The sequence below is a fragment of the Camelus ferus genome, chromosome 11 (genome assembly GCF_009834535.1).
Source record: "Camelus ferus isolate YT-003-E chromosome 11, BCGSAC_Cfer_1.0, whole genome shotgun sequence".
Classification (NCBI taxonomy): Eukaryota; Metazoa; Chordata; class Mammalia; order Artiodactyla; family Camelidae; genus Camelus; species Camelus ferus.
Genome location: NC_045706.1, coordinates 44438378 through 44459203, shown reverse-complemented (window position 1 = coordinate 44459203; position 20826 = coordinate 44438378). Strand labels below are relative to the sequence as shown.

General features: G+C 32.1%; 1 protein-coding gene across 2 annotated transcripts in view; it reads left to right on the top strand.

Annotated features, from left to right (window-relative positions):
• RTKN2 (rhotekin 2) overlaps window positions 1-20826 on the top strand; it is a 76189-nt gene that overhangs the window by 15988 nt on the left and 39375 nt on the right. For both annotated transcript variants that reach the window (XM_032491474.1, XM_032491473.1), the window contains exons 4-7: window positions 10660-10718; window positions 15974-16027; window positions 17302-17419; window positions 19757-19951. In XM_032491474.1, the coding sequence (XP_032347365.1) occupies window positions 10660-10718; window positions 15974-16027; window positions 17302-17419; window positions 19757-19951 (426 nt within the window). The remainder of the gene's footprint in view (window positions 1-10659; window positions 10719-15973; window positions 16028-17301; window positions 17420-19756; window positions 19952-20826) is intronic.

The window sequence follows — 20826 nt, the reverse complement described above, 5'->3', positions numbered from 1 at the left end:
ACATGATTGTGTGTCAGGAGATATGCAAAGCCAAAGAATAAATATGACATATCTTTTTATAGCATGAATTTTAAAGATAAAGCATGAGAAATTTGGAATTGTGGCATAGTTTTGGGTTATGCTACTCATGGGGATATGTGTTCTTTCTCCTCAGCTTTTATAAGGATATTTTGTTAAGGGGGACTGTTTAAGAGGAAGAGTTTGAGAAGCACTGGTTTAAGTACAGTGTGGGACTACACACTCAATATTATATCATCTCTCACAGTTATATAGAATGTTCCTCTGGGAATTATATCTACCGTTCATATCTGTGTTCTTTAAATATTTGCAATGAATTGTAAATTGGCCATTTTCTTAATTTGGCAGTATAACTTTTCTGAAGTTGCTGACTTATAAAAATGTTAAATGAGCTTAACCCCTGTTGCATTTATATAACAAAGATAAGAAAAAATATCTGGGACTTAACTGAAAATGTGTTTTTACTTTCTCTTCTGATTATCTTTGATAGATGAAAATAGCTTGGATGCTATACACACATTTATACCTGTTCATCATTCATATAGAAGCATTGCCTCCCTTAATTATTGGATTATTTCTTCGAAAAATCTCAATGTTCTGTATGAATTATTTTGTTTACAACTTCATTTTGTTATGTGCAGTTATAACCTGAGGTCACTGATAAAGTATAACTGAAAATTGTAGTAGTTGTCTTCTTATTACATATAAATGGTCTAAAGATGAATGAGAATCTCATGGAAGTTTAATTCCTTGAAAAAGGCTATGTAAATTATGCCATTTGATTAGTCAATCCAACATTTATCAAACATCTACTACTTGTAGAATACTTTTTAAGTATTGTGCTAATGTATCCACATTCAAAGAACAGAATTTATCAAAATGTGAGGATATATGTGTGTATATTCAGCAGTCAAATATTCTACCTTTAGAAACTCGGCAGTCTGTTCCTTTGCTTTGTTCTGGTGGTCTTTAATGTAGAAAAATGCTCCATTTTTCATTGCTACCAGAGTTAAAATAGCATTTTAATGAATCTACTGCCTACTACTAATTTATCTTCTCTAAAATTTTATGATAAAATGCCAAAAAATTAACAAGCAATACATCTAGGCATTTTGAAAGAATCAAATCAGTATGAAATGGTAGAATTGAGGAAAGTCTAATGGAAGAATTGGGGCTGAATCTTCTAGATCATAAAGGATGGATAGAGTTTGGTTAGTTGAGTAGGAAGAAAGCAGCATTCCAAGAAAGAAAAATAGCAAAATAAAAGCTTAGGGTGAAAGATGAGTATGAATCATTCAGGAGCAATGAAGACATGTGTTTGGTTGAGGCTGAAGATCAAGCCAAAGTTGAAAAGGAAGTGGCTAGCAAGATTCAAGAAAGTTTACAATGCTAGAAGGTTAATGAGTATTAACTGACAGCCTTGTTAGGGATGCCAAATATTGTGCTAAGGTGTTTACAAATATCACATCACAAAATGAGAGAGGTATAAACTGCTTTATTAAAGATTTGGAAACAGGGACTTAGAAACATTAGATAACTGTTTCAAAGGACACACAGTGACTCTATGGCTAGGATGTAAACCCAAAAGACTTAAAAGCCTGAGAGCCCCTAAACCTCCCCTCCCCCCTAAAAAGTGCATCTACATTGTACTACCCCAAGCTGCCCTGGTGAATTGTTATAGGGCTTTATATTTATTTCATTGTTTATTTTCTGTCATTTTATTTTCATCAAGAAAGAGGCATGATAAAATGGGTGTTTGGGAAGGTTATCTGGCAGTAGAGTATTGAAAAGGATGGTGAGACAAAATGATTGAAATAACCAGTTTTTAGATAAACTATTTAAGAACAGGCAGACATAGAGGTGATTGAATAACTTTTGATGAGAGAAATGAGTTTTGGGATTTTCTAATAAATAATTTTCACTCAAGTTCCTCTCTGTACAGAAACAACCATTCTTCAAACAGTTTCAGTTATTTCTCAATTTATTATGAATTTATTAAGCAAGTAGTCTTACTTCATTTTACAGCCTGTTTAAACTGGGGTTCCAGGAAAGAGTTAAGCCCTAATGTCCTAAGACATGCGTTGTATATACTGACTTAACTTTTGTGTATCTAGAATAGTGCTGGTTTTATACTGTTTATGGGAGAATTGAGAAAATAGTCATTCTGTGATTTAGATGAGGAACCTCAGTTGAGAAATCAGTAATATAGTCATATTATTTGTTCTTTTTTTAAAACCACCATCTGAGAATATTGGTACCTGGTTAAATAGTCCACTACCATAACCCAATAATGTAACAGAAGCTTTGTTCTCCTTAATTGTGTTTAGTTATGAAACACCTTCTGGTATACTATCTACTTTATGTCTAAATATACAAAAGATACCTAGGTTTGTGTAAAATTCACAATAGAATCAGGGTGACAAAAAAAGTAGGCTATAGAAAGCTTTCTAGGTTGAGCAGACGGTAGGTAATGAGGGTGAGGGGTGGGAGCACAGACAGCTTACTTCCTTAGTTTAGAAGATAGGATTGCTTGGTTATAGCAATCTGTCAATATGCTAGTCTTTTAACTGGTAAATGAGACTATCTCCCTACCTTTTTCCTGTATGGTATAGCCGTATATATCTACTTAAAGACTTGCTTATATTGGTCCACTTCTTAAAATCTAAAATTTCTTAGATAAGCGTTGAATTCCAGGATCTTTGTGGTCTGATCTCAAACTGCTTTCATAGTCTTCTCTCTCAAATTTCTGCTTTACATATTTATCTTAGCCAAAGGCTTGATCTGTTTCCCCAAAACAGTTCTTGAATTTTCCAGTCTTCAGTGCTTTTGCTTATACTGAAGTGTGCCCTATCTTCCATTTCCATTTAACAAGGTCTCTTGTGTTCTGCAACATCCTACCTGAATCATCAGTTTCTTTGATAATTATATTCAGAAAATGATCATTTCTTCCTTTATGCTCGTTGCAAGGACTCAAAAATGATTATTTGCCTCATCTTAGTTCCAGTAGCATCTGAATGATAAATATCTCACTGTTATATACTATATTCTGTTTATGAACTTGGAGCTTGGAGGCTATTCAACTAATGTTGATTATTTTTTTCTTTCTCCTTTGTATGCCCTAGAACACCTAACAGTGCTAACTATTTAAGAACAATAATGTTTTGCCCCATCCTCCCTTCCATGTGTAATGATGAGCAATAGGATTAGAATTTATTAATAGTTAATTATATAACAGTTACTACTCTTTGTTACTTTCTTCTATTTTCTTAGGGTCTTACGTGTTTTGTTGGCCTCTATTCTTGCCATATTCCATATTGTCATTTTTTATTCTATATTTTGTTCACTTTTTTAAACCAACTTTTTATTATGAAATTTCATACGTAAAAAATTGTAAGAGTAGTATGATAGACATCATGTATATTTGTATATTCTCCACCCAGAAGGACCAGTTAATAGTCTGCTGTGTGTGTTCATCCAGTCCATTCTCCTGCTTTATCCTTGTACTTATACACACACATATGCACAAAAACATACATGCACATTTTTCTTTTTTTGTGTGTGTTGAACCATTTGAAAATAAGTTTCAGACAATATGGCATAGACATCTCAATAGTTTGGCATGTATCTTCCAAAAACAAGAACATTCTCCTACAAAACCAAAATATGATTATTGTATGTAAAATAATAATAATCCCATAATAATCATCCAATATTCAGTTCATACTCAATTTTACATGGTTGTAAGGAGAAAATTCTTTATAGTTGCTTTTCCAAAACCAGAATTCCATCAAGATTCATTTGGTAATGTCTCTTTAGTTTCTTTTATTATTTTACCTTTTTCTAACAACTTCTTTCCATTGATGCTTTGAAGAGTCTAGACTTTTAAAAATATCCTTTAAAAATATTCTGCATTTTGTATTTGTCTGTTTTAAGGGAGGGACAAATTTCCCTCTAACCCTCTTGATTCTTTTGGCTGGTCTAATAATTAAATTGATAACGAGACAGATTAGCAGGAGAAAAACAAATTTAATTTTGTATGTATGGTTGTCCCATTGGTGTAGGACTCAAGAAGTGACCAAAGCAGGTTGTTTATTTTTAGACAAAGAATAAATTATTTGTGAAGATTTGACAAAAGAAAGTGGTTTGGGCTTGTAGTGGCAAATTAATGAAGTAGTAGCAATGTTTGATTATACAGCTTCCTCTGCTCTGAATTCCCTTATCTCTGGCGATGAAGATACTCTCCATCCTCCTGGCATAGGGGAGGGTATCTTCCGTGGGAGCTTTGTTAAGTGCTTTCAGGGCAACAAAGGAGGGTTAGGGTGTTCTTGCACGGGCTGTTTAATCTAGTATAATCTAGTACCTTTGTTTTAGTCCTTGATCTGCAATTACATATATACAATGTTCACTACCTGTCCTTGTGTTGTGCTTTCCAAAATAATCCCTTGTTTAAAGGAAGCTCTTGATCTAGTAGATTATGCAATATGAGTACAGTTTTCTTTAATCTTGCATGTTTAAAGTGCTTTTCTCTAGTGTTGGTACCTAAAGGGCAGCTTGGCTAGATACAAAATTCTTGGCCAACACTTTTATTTCCTTGAGCTTCTTGAATACCTTGCTCCATTGTTGTCTTGTTATCAACAAATGTAATGTCTAATTTATTTCCTTTGTTGACTGATTTTTCTCCCTTTGTAAATAACTTGGGTTTTTTTTTTTTTTTTTTTTTGTATCAAGAAGCTAAAAATAGTTTTCTTTATCTTAAAGGCTGATAATTTTACTGGGATATACCTAAGGCTGAGCATTTTGGCTCATTTAGGGCCCTTACAATATGAAGGTTCAGTCCTTTTATTTTCAGAAAGTTTTCCTGAAGTTAAAGCCTCTGGAAAAAAGCATTAATTCTGTCCTAGCTCATTATTTTATTTTTCTTATTTAAGGACTCCAGTTGCACACAAGTTGAATCTTTTTTGCCTATCTTCTATGTCTGTCATGTTCTCTTTGATATTTTTAAACTCTGTATTTCATTTTTGTTCTTCTGGTTTCTTTTCATTCTCAGCCACTGTGTCCCATAGTGTACTCTGAGTTTTGTCATTTGGTCCTTGGGCATGTTGTGTTTTTCTCTTTATTTTAGAAATGATTTTATTTTATTTTTTTCTAATTTCTTTCCGTGTTCTTTCTCCCCCCCTCCCCTTTTTTGCATGTTTACTTACTGTTTGTCCTTTACTAGTCTGAGGTTTTAGATTTCAGATTTCTTTCATATTTGCATTAATTTATTAACTACACTTAATTCATTTTATTGTATTGCATTGCAATTTTTGCTACTTTATTTTTTTGGAGGTTGCTGGTGGAGTACTTTTTATCACCTGAATCGTTCTAATTCTACTTTCACTTTATAGTAGCTTTCTATGGATGTTTGGGTATTTTGTTGTTGTTGTTTCTGATGAAATATGTCAGATGTAGGATTTTCCTGGGCCAAGTGGTAGGGATGAGGGGTGGGTAGAAGTGGTTACTTGCTTTCTTAGTTCACGAGTGTTTTCTATTATTGGAACTATAAAAACAGTTTCTTTAATAAATGGTTCCTTTTGGAATGTTGGTTAGTTGGTTTTCTGATGCTTTGATACTGTGTTGTTTCTTAGGATTTTTAACTTCAGTTGCTTTCTTCTTCCCCTCCTCCTCTTCTTCCCCTTCCCCTCTTCCTCCTCCTTTACGTTCTCCCCCTCCTTTCCTCTTCCTTCTCCTCCTCTCCCTCCCCTTCCTCCTTCTGTTTCCCCTCCTCCTCCACCAAGCCGTCAGAGTATACTTCCCCTATTGTGTATCACGTGTCTCTTCTCCACAAGACTAACCACTTTTTTTTTTTGGTTAGAGCTTCTTTTATATTTATGGTCCCGAATACTTTCTTTTTTTTTTAGTATACATATATTTTTATTGAAGTATAGTCAGTTTACAATGTTGTGTCAGTTTCTGGAGTACAAAGTAATGCTTCAGTCATACATGAACATACATATATTCATTTTCATATTCTTCTTCACTATAAGTTGCAAGATATTGAATAAAGCTCCCTATGCTATACCATATAAACTTGTTGTTTATCTATTTTATATATATTACTTAGTATCTGCAAATCTCAAACTCCCAATTTATCCCTTCCCAGCCCCTTCCCCTCCTTGGTAACCATAAGTTTGTTTTCTATGTCTGTGAGTCTGTTTCTGTTTTGTAAATAAGCTCTTTGTCTTTTTTTTTTTTTTTCATTCCACGTATAAATGGTATCATATGGTATTTTTCTTTCTCTTTCTGGCTTACTTCACTTAGAATGACAATCTCCAGGTCCATCCATATTGCTTCAAATCCATTATTTTGCTATTGTTTATGGCCGAGTAGTATTCCATTGTATAAATATACCACAACTTCTTTATCCAGTCATCTGTTGATGGGCATTTAGGTTGCTTCCATGTCTTGGGTATTGTAGATAGTGCTGCTGTGAACATTGGGGTTCATGTATCTTTTCAAATTAGAATTCCCTCAGGATATATGCCCATGAGTGGGATTGCTGGATCATATAGTAAAAGATTAACCACTTTTGAGCCAGAATTCTTTTGGAGCCTCTACCAGTGCTGTGGTAGCCACCAGGTTTTATATCCATTCTCTTTTCTTCTAGAAGAAATCACAAGTGGATATTTTGTGTTTTGCAGTGTATCTATGACTCTACTGAGGTAAGGCCTCCAGGTGCTGGCTTTGATGGGTTCAGATTTAATTTCTTCACTTACATGTAAATTGAAATTTGTTATAGTCTCTGTTTCCTAGTTATGCTGTAGGTATGGGCTATAGGTGATTTTATTTGCTTTCCTTGTTGATGTGAAACCTTTTGTAGGATTCCTGAAGAGAATTTAGGTGGCTACCATTATCTTACAGAAACTAGGAAGTGATAGTCTGATCACTTTCCCAAATGTTTTAGTGCCTCTTCCGTAAAAGCTCCAAGCTAAATACTGAGGCCAAAAATATAAATACTCCCAAAGTAATCCTTGTATTTGTGTAACATTTCTAAGAATGATACAGAATACATTTAACATATTATTTCACTCAGTAGTTATTAGATGGGTAGATACTTCTGTTATTTTACTGTTGAGGATGCTGTGGCTGAGATGTTAACAGCAACTCATTAACATTAACTAGTTATTGATGGGTAAGATTCAAATCTAAAACTTGTCTACATCTACTGCCTGCTCCATCAAAATGACCATATCCTGTTTTTCTTCATTTAATATTCACTAAACATTTATTGAGCACCTTAGAATGTGATGAACTGCATACCAGGCACTGGTGATTGAGCAGTAAGCAAATAGACCAAAAAATCCCTGTTGTTCCAGAGTTTACATTTTAGCAGTAATGTTCTCCCCTGCCCCAACCTACTAATCTATGTCGTCTTCTTGAAACTTTATTTGGCTTTGTAAAAATACTACTGGCCAAAGTCATTTAAAGGACCTAATTATGTATATCATTCAGCATAATTGTGATTTTAATAATTCCACAATAACTAGTTTCTTATACTCCTGTTGCCTAGTTTAATTGCTTATATACTATAACTTAAACAAAAATAGAAAATGTAGGCTGCAAGTTAAACTTACGAACTGCTGATATTTCTACATTAAAACATGGTGTATAAAAAACATTACTGATTTTATTTTTTTTAACTTTATATTTTTTGATGTGTGTTGAAAAGAGTTTATGTCATGGTTTGAAATAGAAAACTCTTCTTCTCAAGGTAAGATGCTTATGAAGGCATTAATTTTATACCACAAAGTTTTAGAATGGTTTAAAATTCCATATTTCTCAGATGCATTTCTGAGTGTTTTAGTTTTCACTTACTTGTATAAGAGATGAAGGATTTTATAATTTGCTTTCAAATAATAGAATCATCTTTAGAATTTTTCTAGTACATCATTAAGAAAATATAAAATACTTTTATCATTGTGTCATTTCTCATTGTATCTTGTTAATTCTGGCAAACAAATGCTATTCTAAATTCCCACATAGAACAATATAAAATAGGATAATCTGTATTTACTCAATTTTAGTACAGATTTTTGAGCAACAGAGTGGCTGATTGGCACCCTCTGTTGGTCATTTTATTTACCTACAGGCAGAAATGTAAGAAATAAAACAAAATTAAAAGTTTGTCTTTTATATTTTTATCTATCTTTTAAATTAGTATTTAGAACTCTCACCAAAATAATGCTCTACACTGAGTTCATGAGAATAAGGTACACTAATATTTAGCTGTGTTTTATTTGAATAATTTTGTGGTTATTTGCTTATCAGCCTGGCTCTCTAATTTAGAACTGGCATTAACACTGCAGATTTTCAAACAAGTATTTATTTAACTGTAGCAAGCAATTACCTACGGTAGCACATTTTAAATAGATAATATATAACAATTTTATTGTCAATATGGATTAATTAGAAAAAAATCACATTCTAGCAACCTAAATAACAGTTGAGGAGTTATTTGAATTGAAAATAATTCAAGCTTCAGAAAAGTGAGGCTGAATTACTTTAGTTCATCTCTCCATTTTTAATAAACAGACTTACTTATTCTGTAAGATTGTATGGCTAATTAGATTTATATTACAGTTTGAAAATATTTGTATATGATAAGTTTATTGACTGGTCCTGGAAATGCCTGTGCACATTATTTATAGTTACAAGGAAGAAAGCTGTACTCTGCCAGGAGGTTGAATAGTTTGGAGGGGGAAATTTGGGGGGTAAATATTCAGGAAGTTTGCTTTTGGTGGTTCTAGTATTTTATAATTTCACTTGTCTGCCAAAGCCTTAATTTTAATCCAATTTAATAATACTTAATGGATCTCAACTTTAACATAATCTATGACCTATTCCATAATACTCAAGTTACTTACCGCATTAGAGCTTCATTGTATTTTTTTCACTGAATAAGTATTTTAAGAATTTATGTTATGCATTGCTCTTATAGAAGGTGTTTCTAGAAATATTACTTACAAATGCCAGCCAACTATTTTTATATTGTATTTCTTATACCAATTTAAGGAAATTGAGATTTGTGTTTCATTTCTGGTGGGCTTTTCAATATATTATTTTCACCACAATATTGTAGACTATTCAATTGAATCTTTTACTCTGATGAACTAGTAAGCCAGCTGATATTCTCCAACATGACAGACTGAACTTGTCTAAAATATTGAATTTGACTCTTTAAAATTTATGATTCAGGAAAACATTTTGAAATAATCAATGGGTACTTTTATTTTTTAATTGAGTGAATTCCCTATTTGAACTTAAATACCAGTGTGACCATCAAGTAATTAGATAGGATCCTGAGAATTTATGACTTTAAGCACACTACATTACTTTAGTTATACCTGGTGTTTGAGTCTATAAATACTGTATAAATGTCCCATATAAGCTTATTAACTTAAAGTACAGCAGTAAATTATTTTTGCTCATTTGGAATATATTTCACCTATAATACTTATGTACTTAATCCAGTAAGAGTAAAAAAAAAAAAAGAAAAAGTAGGATGATGTATTTTGTTCTCAAACTTGGGTGTATGGTAATGAGTATGTATGCCATCTTTTTAACAAGGTTGCTGAAATGCATTGAGATGGTGTCATAGTCTTCTGAAACTTAGATACACTTCAAATCCCCACCCAGTCTTTCTCTGTACACCCTCTTAGAATCAAAACAATGTTCAAATGAAAAGTTTCTATCTTATCACATATTTGAAGTATCTAATTAAATTAACCAGCAGTTAATTAGCTAGCCAAATTAAGTAAGGACCAAAAAAGAGTACAAAGAATAATATTCTTGTATATATTACTCTATAAATGGAATGCTAATCTCTAAATGCAGGTTATTAGGAAAATAGAATATTGGAGAAATAATCAAAGATGGGATTGATTTGGTGTAGTAGGAGATAAGTATGTTGAAAAAGAATTTATGTTAATAGTATATTCCAGTCAGATCTGGAAGTGTGTCTTATACACCAAGAATTTCCTTTGAGACTTTTTTAATTGTCATGATAATATTTTCCTCTCCACATTTTATTCTTTCTAAATGGCCATTCCCTTCCTTTGCCACTTTAGTTTATTTATTGTTTTAGTATAAACCTTGATTTTTTTTTTCTGGCAAAGGAATGAAATATATTACTTCATATAAATATGTAGCAAAGAGTAATTTTCTTGATATTTGTTAGATTATATAAGGATAAGATACAACAAGTTCATGGTTGGGAAATTCATTAACTTTTTCAGGGAACTATAATCTGGTAAACTAGAAATGTAATTTATTAAATGGTGACCCATGGTATTATACTTCCTGGGACCTGGACAAATATTGCACATTTTGTTTATAAATGTAAGAGATCACAAAAGGCTTTCATTGTGGAATAAACCAGTATGTAATCATCAGGGAATGTAAAGCTTACATGAAAAAAATCAAAGAGAATGGCTCTGTATATTTCTTTTAAAGCCAAGCTTGGTAAAGTAGTTAATATTAATTAGCAGTCATTATTATTTGAGAATATGTGTTTGTTTTTAATATCTAGGCATTTGTGAAAGATTGTTAAAACAATTTCTTAATAGAAAAGATTTTTTATTAACATTTTTTTCCTTTTGACAGTGATACGAATTTTGAAAGTAAAGCACGAACAGCATGTAAAGGAAAGATTGCCATATCAGGTATGCTCTAATGGATTGTTTCTATATTGCTGAATAAATTCTATAAGTAACTTGCTTGAGTTGGTGGGTGCTTTTTAATTCCCTGTGTCCATTCTCTTTTTTCATTTTATTTTGTGTAACTCTAAATATTTTTTCTAAAATGGTTTTTGTCATTAGGCTCTATATTTGCATAGAATTTTACAGTTTGAAAAAACTTTCATGTACATTACACGTATATGCAATTTTCTCCTCAATGCAACTTCGTGAAATAAGTAGGGTAGTTCTCTTTTCCTACAGACTCAGAAGTTAAATGACTTCCTGAAAGTGGTTGAACTGGGCTGCAGGCTCAAGTCTTTTGATTCTCCATTCCATTTCTGCTCAGAAGTTTCAATAATGTTTTTAATGTTGATCTACTCCAGAATTTCCATGAGAGTTGGAACTATGTTTGGTTTATTCATAACTATATACCCAGAAGCTAACACAATGCTTGTACATAGTCATTGCTCAGTGAATACTGATTGGATGGATGACTACTCTCTGTTGCCCATAGGATAAAGACTAGATTTTTTTCCCCTAGCGTTTTCTTTTCTGACCCAACTATTTTTCTAGTTATTTCTTCCACTGCTCTTATACATAAGCTGTTTGCTTTAGCCATATGTTTCTCTCCCCATTCTGTCAACATACCCCATGTTTCTGATACCCAGTTAGCTCTCAAAATAACTGTATTATCTTCAGGATCTTTTTGCTCATTATAAAGCCTTCCCTGTTATCATTCCAGCTATAAGTGATGTTTCCCTTCTCTGAATTCTTAATGCAGTAGGAGACCCTTTACCACTAGATGGCACTTATGCTGTGTTGTCTCAGTTTCTCCAAAGTGTTAAGAAAGCTAAAGACAATGGCTTGGAGATGTCCCAGATTGAGGTGAATAAATAAATGGCTGACTTCTGTGTATGCTAGTTCGATAATTCACCTTTTATAAATATTATCTCGTTAGTACATTTTGCAAACAACAAACCTCCATCTGTCCTTAGGTAATAACTAGGTTGTTTCATTGGCCAAAAGCCTTGCTGTCTTAGCTCCAGGGAGTCTGCTGCTGCATTTCAGGCCCTCTTCCCCAAAGAACTATTTTCAGAAATGTCTTTATGGTAAATAAAAATTCTCATACAGGTAGGATAAACCTGAATTTTACATATGACATAATTGTCCTAAATCAGAGGAACTGCCCTCAGCAGAAATTCTTTAGAAAAATAACTGAACTGTATAAAAATCTGCTGCTTGTTTTATAGCTATTTATATTTATGTTTTCATCTTTCTAATTATGAGTGAAATAAAACATGTTTTATATCTCATTTTACCTTTTGATGCCAAACACAGCACTTTTACAGTTTAGTTGTTCACTGTGTTCAGTACATTTTAATGTGAAAAAGCAGAATATTATAGTTCTTTAAAGAGGATTTTCTAAAAATACTTAAACATAATCCTCTATTCCTTGATTCTGATGTAGTGCCACTCAGTACACAAATGAGATATGTTAAGTTGCTACTGAAGACTGAAATGCTGTGATACAGTTGGCCTCTACTGTCATTTCATAGTGAACAGTTTATTGACTGGAGCAATTCATGAAATTAGCATTAACTGTCCACTTACAAGAATGTTTAAGTAAAAGCATTTAAAATAAGAGGATAAAACTGTTTTCCTGACCACAAATACTCAAGTATAGAAATTAAACTTATTTCTGCATGTGTTCCTTCTTTTTAAAAGATAATTTTAAATTAAGGAACTGAAAGTCTCAGAAAATGGGATACACATGTAATTTCATCTTTGCTTGGACTTAATTATATCTTGTGTGTGTAGTTGTAAAAGATAAAAACAAAGTACATTGAAAACCAATTTACTTATAAATCAGTTTTTTGACATTGGAATGCAAATGTGACTTTTGTTTTGATCAAAATGAATATTTGCAACAAACTTTCATAATGTTTCTGAGATTACATTGATTTCCAGGAGATAACCTGGGTTTTCTGTTTCCAGCTTCACCACTCACTGTCAAGATCTTTATAAAATTAAAAAGAATGATTTAGATTTAGCCTGATTATTTTTGCTAAACAGCAGATAATTGCATGTGGTAATTGTCTTAGCTTATTCACTGACTACTAACTCAAAGACTAAAGCCAAATCAGCTCATACAGTACCTCAGTTTTCACTTAAAAATGATAGACTTCTAGGACCTGATAGCATCAAGTTAGCTATCCTATTAGGGCTCTTTCAGTTTTCCATTAAAGTGTAGATTAAGATACTAACAAGACAAAACTAAGAATACTGTAAACTAAAACTGAGTCAACCATTTGCAAGAATCTGGAAGGAATTTCTACTATTTGAAGGTGAATTTAAAAACATAGTGAATTACAAAAAAGTGAATTACACATCCTTTGCCACCTGAACAGTACATGACCAGCTAGGAAATAGACAAGAAATGTCCACCTTTTCCTTTTGAGGCTCTGACATAGCTAGGCATGGGAAGGAGCAAGACTGCCAACAGACTGTGGGTGTACAGCAAAGGAAGCCAGGGTCCATGTTCCTCCCAACATAGTGTAAATAGTTAATATTACCCTAATAGGAAAAGAACAGCTCTGAAAAAGAACAGTTGTGAAATGCAATGAGTCAGCAACTGTGGTCAGGCAAGAATCAGGCCCTTTAATGGGTCATCAGCCAAGTCATAATTATAAAACAATAAAGGCAATCCCACTAAAGACAAGAACAGAATAACAACGTCTATTAAAATCACAACACAGTTTTAGAAATTCTAGCTAAAATAGAAAGAAAGGTGAAACTACTGAGAAGAAATAGACAAACTGAGTACTATTTGAAGATAGATTATAGACCTAGAAAATCCAAGGAAATGTATTGAAACATTATTTGAATTAATAAAGAAGTCAGTGAAAGTGGCTAGATTCAAGATAAATATACAAAAAGTGGTAGCCACTCTCAAAACCAGCTATAACAAGTTACAAAATATGATGGCAAAAAAGATCTCCTTTACAATAAAAAGCCCCAAACAAAAACATTAAGTACCCCAAGAATAACCTAAATAAAAATGTGAGGGTAACTATCATGCTACTCTATATAAAGATAGAATATTGTAAAGTTAACAGTTCTCAAATGAATTTGGATAAGAGAATTCTAATAAAACACTTCGGAGGGGGAATTTTGAAAAAAATATTTCTAAAATTAAAGAAATTAGCAAGTAAGAATAAGATGTTTTTGGAAGGATGTATTTCTGACAGTAAAATATATTTTAAAGTTTCAGGGGTTATAATAGTATGGTATTGGTTTTAGGATAGGAAGTAATTAATAAATGATTCTGTTAGATTCATAAAGCATGTAGCCAAAGAAAAGACACTCAGAATGGCATATGTGATAAAGATGGCATCATTAAATCAGAGAAGAGAAGGCCTATTAGATATGTAAATAGAGCTGTAACAACTTTTTATAAGAAGAATATTTGTTTTTACCTCACATACTCAAAAATCTCACATAGAAATAATTAGCTTTTGAAAGTACAAGCCACAAGCAATATGTTTAAAAACAGAAAAATGGCGCATGGATACAAACAGATTCACTAAACAGGCCAATAGATGTTTTAACATTTTTCTTGTTAATCAAGGAAATACATATCTAAGCAATTAAATCCTGTCACTTGACTGTTGGTAAATATATTTTAAAATCATTGTTGGATGAGATATATGTAAAGTGTTTAGCTTGTCATATGGGGAGAGCTCCGTAATATATATATATATATATATATATATTTTATCAGAAATGCTAAGGCAGCAGTGGGAAGAGCACTCAGACATCCTGTTTGGTTGGGAAGGGTAGGGATGAAGGAGTGGTAGAAAGCTGTTCTAGAAAGGAAATTGGAAATTGGCATTTGGAACCTTAGAAAGAATTCTAAAGAAATACAAATGTAGACAAAAGATCATAGGATCTAAAAGAGAAGCACAACATAAAGGTAGCCAAATAGCTGATGTTCATAAAGATTTACAATTATTTGAAAGTGGCATAATTAATAGGTACAAAAATATGCACATAAACCTCCTAAGTGTAATATGGAAGTGTCTTAAACAAATTATCTACAAAAGTTTGAGGGATTGATACAGTTTTTGTACTCTTTGAGTAATTGAAACTACTTCACTTTACCATTGAGATCTCTACTGTGCTGTCGTATGTTATAGTCACACATCTTAATCTATTTTGTAGAGTGTTAATCCTCTAACTGAAAATACATAGATAGTGTAGGAATGTCAGAAGAAAATTGTTACTACATAATGTTAACCTGGTATTAAAAGTGGAGGGAAGAGGGGAGGGTGTAGCTCAGTGGTAGAGTGCATGCTTAGCATGCACAAGGTCCTGGGTTCATTTCCCAGTACCTCCATTTTAAATAAATAAATCCAGTCCCTCCCCCCCACCCCCAAAAAAGGGCAGAGTGAAGGAAACTAGGAATGAAAAATTTTGACTATGTCAAAGCTCTAGATTGACTTCTGGAATTAAGATCATTAACACAGTCACTTTATAGTTTGAAGAATGTGTGAATGAGAGGAATATGTTTAGATCACTTTTAGAACGTACGCCCTTTTCTTGGCCTGAAAGAAATGACGCATTTCCCTTTTTAGTTTTATTTCTTAAGAGGAATGCTACAGTTTGTAACATGAATATACAAAGATCTGCAAATTCTTTTGTAGACAAGTTAAATCTTCTTAATGGAAAGAGCTTGGATTTGTTTGTCAAGAGCTGGGTCTCTCCCAAAAACCAATGATCTTAGACAAGTCACTTAATTTTCTTCATCTTTTGTTTGCATAGTGGATAAAAGTTCTAAAGTCCTTTCTACCTCTACTGTTCTATGACTTTGAAGTGTATTTAACTACATTTGCTGCTACTGCTTATCCAAAACAGAAATTCAACACTGGATTCCCCATGATTCACTTATTTCAAAAACATAAATCAAAATGCAAATGTTATGGCATAAGCTTATTGCAGATCTTACTTAATAAATTAATTTCTTGAATAGTTGGTAGGTTTTCTTAGTAAATTATTTAAATAAGCGTAACATTTTATATTCCCCATCTAAACTATTTTAAAGAGAAAACATCACAGTGTTAGAAAATTCTATATTGGCTTTAATGGTCAACTCCATTACGGGATTCAGAGGTTTATTTCACTCTAAGAATTGAAATTCACCAAAATTATTACTTGTCATTTCTTTTTCCCCTTCTTTATAGATATTCGTATACCACTAATGTGGAAAGACTCTGATCACTTCAGCAATAAAGAACGTATGTATGATTTTAATTCTAACTGAAAATTTTCTTTAGTGTATGATTTTCTTTAGTCTGTGATTTCTGGGAGAAAACTTCCATGCTGAAATAAATTGATGTGTTGGACAGAATAAGCAGAGTCTTGTTGATGAGAACCTGTGCAAGGGTAATGAGTAATGGATGGGGAGGGAGTTGTGGAACAAAGGAAAATGCTTAAGGAGTAAAGGTAAAGGCAACATTATTTGACCAGAAATCTTGGAGATCTTTTCTGCCTTGTTTCGTTACTTCAGATTATTTAACAGGGTATAAGAGGGAAAGATTTTTAGCTTGATCTCATTTTTTCCCCTTCAGCATTTTATGGCTTTATTTAACAAATAAATAAATTATTAACAAATATTAACAAATCCATGTATTGCTTGGGTCATGGAAATTAACCTTAAATGATCTCTAGTTGTTAGAAGCAAAACAAAAAAGATACGAACAATCCTTTATCTTTCTTGCCTATTGTGGTAACTTTGTTCTTCATACTTTAAAAACTAAATCATACTGAGAATAATTAGTTTTATATGAAAAATCCAAAATCAGGTTAGTATATTTGTTATTCAATTAGAAAATATAATTTACTTTACAAAGCAATACATGTGGGAATTAAATACATCTTTCTGATTGCTGTAGAGAATTAAGTTTTTCTGAAGAGCTACATTTTCTCAATAATGAGGATTTAGCTGTTTAATCACCTGATACTTTGAAAAAAAATCATCAAATTAAAAGGCCCAGCAGCTATGGTTTTTGTGTTCACATGTCTACTTTTTATTGTTTTTGTGGTTTCCTCCCTTGCTGTTAAGTTTGGTGGAAAATGTTTGGCTGTTGTTAACGTGCTTGCTCTTAACCTCTTGTAATAGAAAACTTAGTTTTTTTAAATATATTTAAAAACCAAAATGACAGGGGAAATAGTATATATATATATAATAACAATAATAAATTTGCTATTAATTAAAACATAAAGAGTTTTCTAGGAATAGAATTTATGAGTTTGGTGGTTACTTTGGGCTGCTGAGAGGCCTGTTTTTAACTTAATTTTTTGATGCTTGGTGGTTGTGCTCTAGTTGGGTAAGATATTAATATACACTGACAAAACAGGCTATAAAAAGTTAAAAGATTATAGTGTACAATGTATGAAAATAAGAATACTAACAAATATTTAAGCTAATTTTTTTCACTTTCAGGTGGATTTTAACATAATGTAGGCTTGATTAATCACAATCATTGCTTTAAATGTTTTTCTTCTCTAGGATCACAGCGCTATGCTATTTTTTGTTTATTCAAAATGGGAGCTGAAGTTTTTGATACTGACATGGTGATTGTGGACAAAACAATCACAGATATATGTTTTGAAAATGTAACCATATTGTAAGTATTTTTTAATCTTCATTGAATGAAAATAATCTAAAATTCTACCTTTTTCAAAGGAAGGCAAAATCATTGGATTGTTTTTGAAGCAGTAATGTCTTTAAATATTTAAATTGATTTTTTAAATTGCATTATTCAAAAGAAGCCCATTTCTGCACTTGAAGTTTTCTAATGTAAAATAAAATGGAAATCATGTAACATTAGTAGTAAAGCTATGAATACAATGGAATCTCATTATAGCATTACTTTATATAGAATGAATTTGAATATAAACCAGGTTCTTACATCTCATAAAGGAGATTTAGTTACAGAAATACTGAAATAATATAACAACTTTATAAGATAGTCCTGAGATATGTACCGTAGGAAAACTACTTTAGTAAAATTTTGAGATGTTCTTTTTCTTATGGTGTACTTCTTTCATGTATTCCAAAACAATAAAAAATTGGGTGATCTGCAGAGCTGTTTTTATTGCCTCTGCTCTTTTACAGGCTCATTTTATTGTGGTAATAATACAGAACCAGAAAGAACTCCTCAGGTAGCCATAGAAATCATTTTTAACTAACATAAGTTTTTCCTGGCCTTTTTTTCTATTGGCCTAAATCAGTGTGTGATTTGTATTTTTTACAAGGTTTCAAAGATAGTGTCTTTGTATCTCAATATTAATAGCTACTTACCTGTTAAAATAAAATCAACATATGTTGATCTTTAGCTATGGAGCTATACAGTTGAGATTGAAAGTACTAGTTTTCCCACTCACATAGCATTAAGAAAAATATTGCAAACCATGTTTTGTGGCTTCTGTCCAGTGTCCCATAAGTAATTGTACAGCACAGAAAAATAAAACGCATTGTTCTGAGTTAGTAGTAGTAGTGCAGGCCATCTTATACGCTCTATTGAACTAAAGGAATTTATTTAGGACTCCCCCAGATATTGCCAAATGCTTACATAATTGGGAATAAAAAATTAATTTTGGTTATTTATCTAACTACATTTATTTCCATTATCAACTATTACTAATACATTTTTTTCTGCCAAAATCATCCTGTTAATGGGCTCTTTTCTTCACATCACTTTTGTTTGTTTTTTACCACAGACAAAAATCGTTTTTTTCACAGAAAGGACAATGCAAGTTACTTGAGAAGATAACTCATGATTTATAATTTTTAAAAAATTCTGTAAATATTTTAAATTGTTCTAAAAATAACTGCTCACAGATGTTTTAAATGTTTAAAAATGTGCTTTTTGTTATGATTGTTTTTAACGAGTATTCAATATTTGTGGATCTCTGGTTTTTCTCTAAATATTGACATTTGTTAGTCATTACCAGGAATACTGTATGTTTAAAAATTGCCAAATATTAAACTATAAAAATATTTGGAAGTAATTCTCCATGGATTTATTTAAACTATAGATTGGCTATTTAAATCTTACAAAGTCTATACTGCATTTTTAAAATCTCTGTGACTGATGGATCTTCCTCTACAGGCAACATCTACTGCTGATGGACCTCCTTTGCAATTTTAAGTATATTTTATTGTTAGTAACATCACCACAGTCTTTTATGGTAAAGGTAGTTCATTGTGTCCGAGAAAAAGGAAAGCTAGTCTTGACAATGCAGATTTTCTGCATATTGGTTTAATAAATACATAATACGTTTTATGCTAGATTAAGAATACAAAATTACCAAGACAGCATTTACCCTCAAGTAATTCATGCCTTGAAATATATCTTTTTATATTTGTTTTGTTTGTTTGTTCGTTTGTTCTCTTCTGTATAGCCAAATAGTGAAGTGTTATTTTAGAGTTATTAGGTACAAAGGTGGCGCAGGAAGGAGGGGCACAGTGGTGAGTGAACTGTAAGTGATTCTTTATGAAAAAGACATGAAAACTACAGGTTTCAGCAAAAGAAAGCTTTTGTTTCTTTTTCTTTTTTGTTTTCAAATCTTTTTCTTTTGGAGGAATGGTCATTTCAGGAAATCACATGTAATGTAAATACCTTAAAAATAGGTATATTAAAGGAATGACGAGAAGAAATAGCCTTGGCGACAAAATGACCAGAGCATTTTATCCTTTTTCTTTAAGTAATTTGCCTGTATGTATTGGTTAAATTGAGTTACGATTTCCCTCCTTTAAAAGCTGGTAGGTCAAAGTTGCAGTGACTCTCTCAGGTCTCTTAGATGCTAAACAAACACAGGAAGATTCTGTCTCAATTGCATATATTAACATAAACCTCTTGTAGATGCTGATTTCAAATGCTTTGAAAATATCAAAGGATGTTACAATTTTATTTTCTACTAAATTAAATTTCTAACATTTTGAATGTTCCTGTTTTTAGTAATGAAGCAGGGCCAGACTTTCAGATAAAGGTGGAAATATATAGTTGCTGTACAGAAGAATCTTCTATAACCAACACACCAAAAAAACTAGCTAAGAAACTGAAGACATCTATAAGTAAAGCTACAGGGAAGAAAATAAATTCAGTGCTTCAAGAAGATGATGAAACGTGCTTGTCCTTCAGTTCTGCTATTTTGTAAGTTTTCTTATATAATATTTATAGTGACATAGTATAATTATGTTTGTGACATTTTAAACTATTTTATGTGGAATATATATTTACATTTTAAATGGGAAAAAAAAACACCCTGAAGCAGAAACAAACCTTGGTTGTCTGGCATTTACCCAGCTGAGGTATCCTTAATACCTTCCTTTGAAAGCAGGAAGTTGGATGACAGTGCGTTTTTAGTGATTTGGAATGTCAGTATCTAGAGGAAAGATGAAGTGTTTTTCTTGAGAAGGGACCATCTATATGTCACAATGTTTGTTATCTATCAGTCTACTAAGTGGATTTCTGTATATATGTCATGTTTCATTCTTATCAATTTTAAAAAAATATTTAACTTTTTATGACAAAACCACATTACCATTATACCCAACAAAATAAAAAACAAGTCCTTAATATCACCTGATATCTAGTCTATATTCAAATTGCACCAATTCTGAAAAAGTTCTCTTGTGATTTGTGCAAATCAGGATCCAAACAAGGTCTACAGGGTTCCATTTGAGTCTTTTAAGTTTCTTTTACTCTTTAACAATTTCTCATTTACTTTTTTTCCTTGCCATTATTTATTGAAGAAGACAGATCTTACAGAATTTCTCATGTTTTGAATTTATCTGATTGCATCTGTGTGGTCTTTTTAAACATCTTTTTCTATCCTCTGTTTTTCCTACAACTGATAGTTAAATCTAGAGAACTGATCAGTTTCAGGCTCTCTTTTAGGGCAATAATACTTTATATTGTTTATATGTACTCCCTGGTGTGTCCCATTAGGAGGCCTTGTCCCTCTTTCAGTCATGTTACATAAGATCAGTGGGTTCGGGGTCGTCAGCCTGATCCATCCACTATAA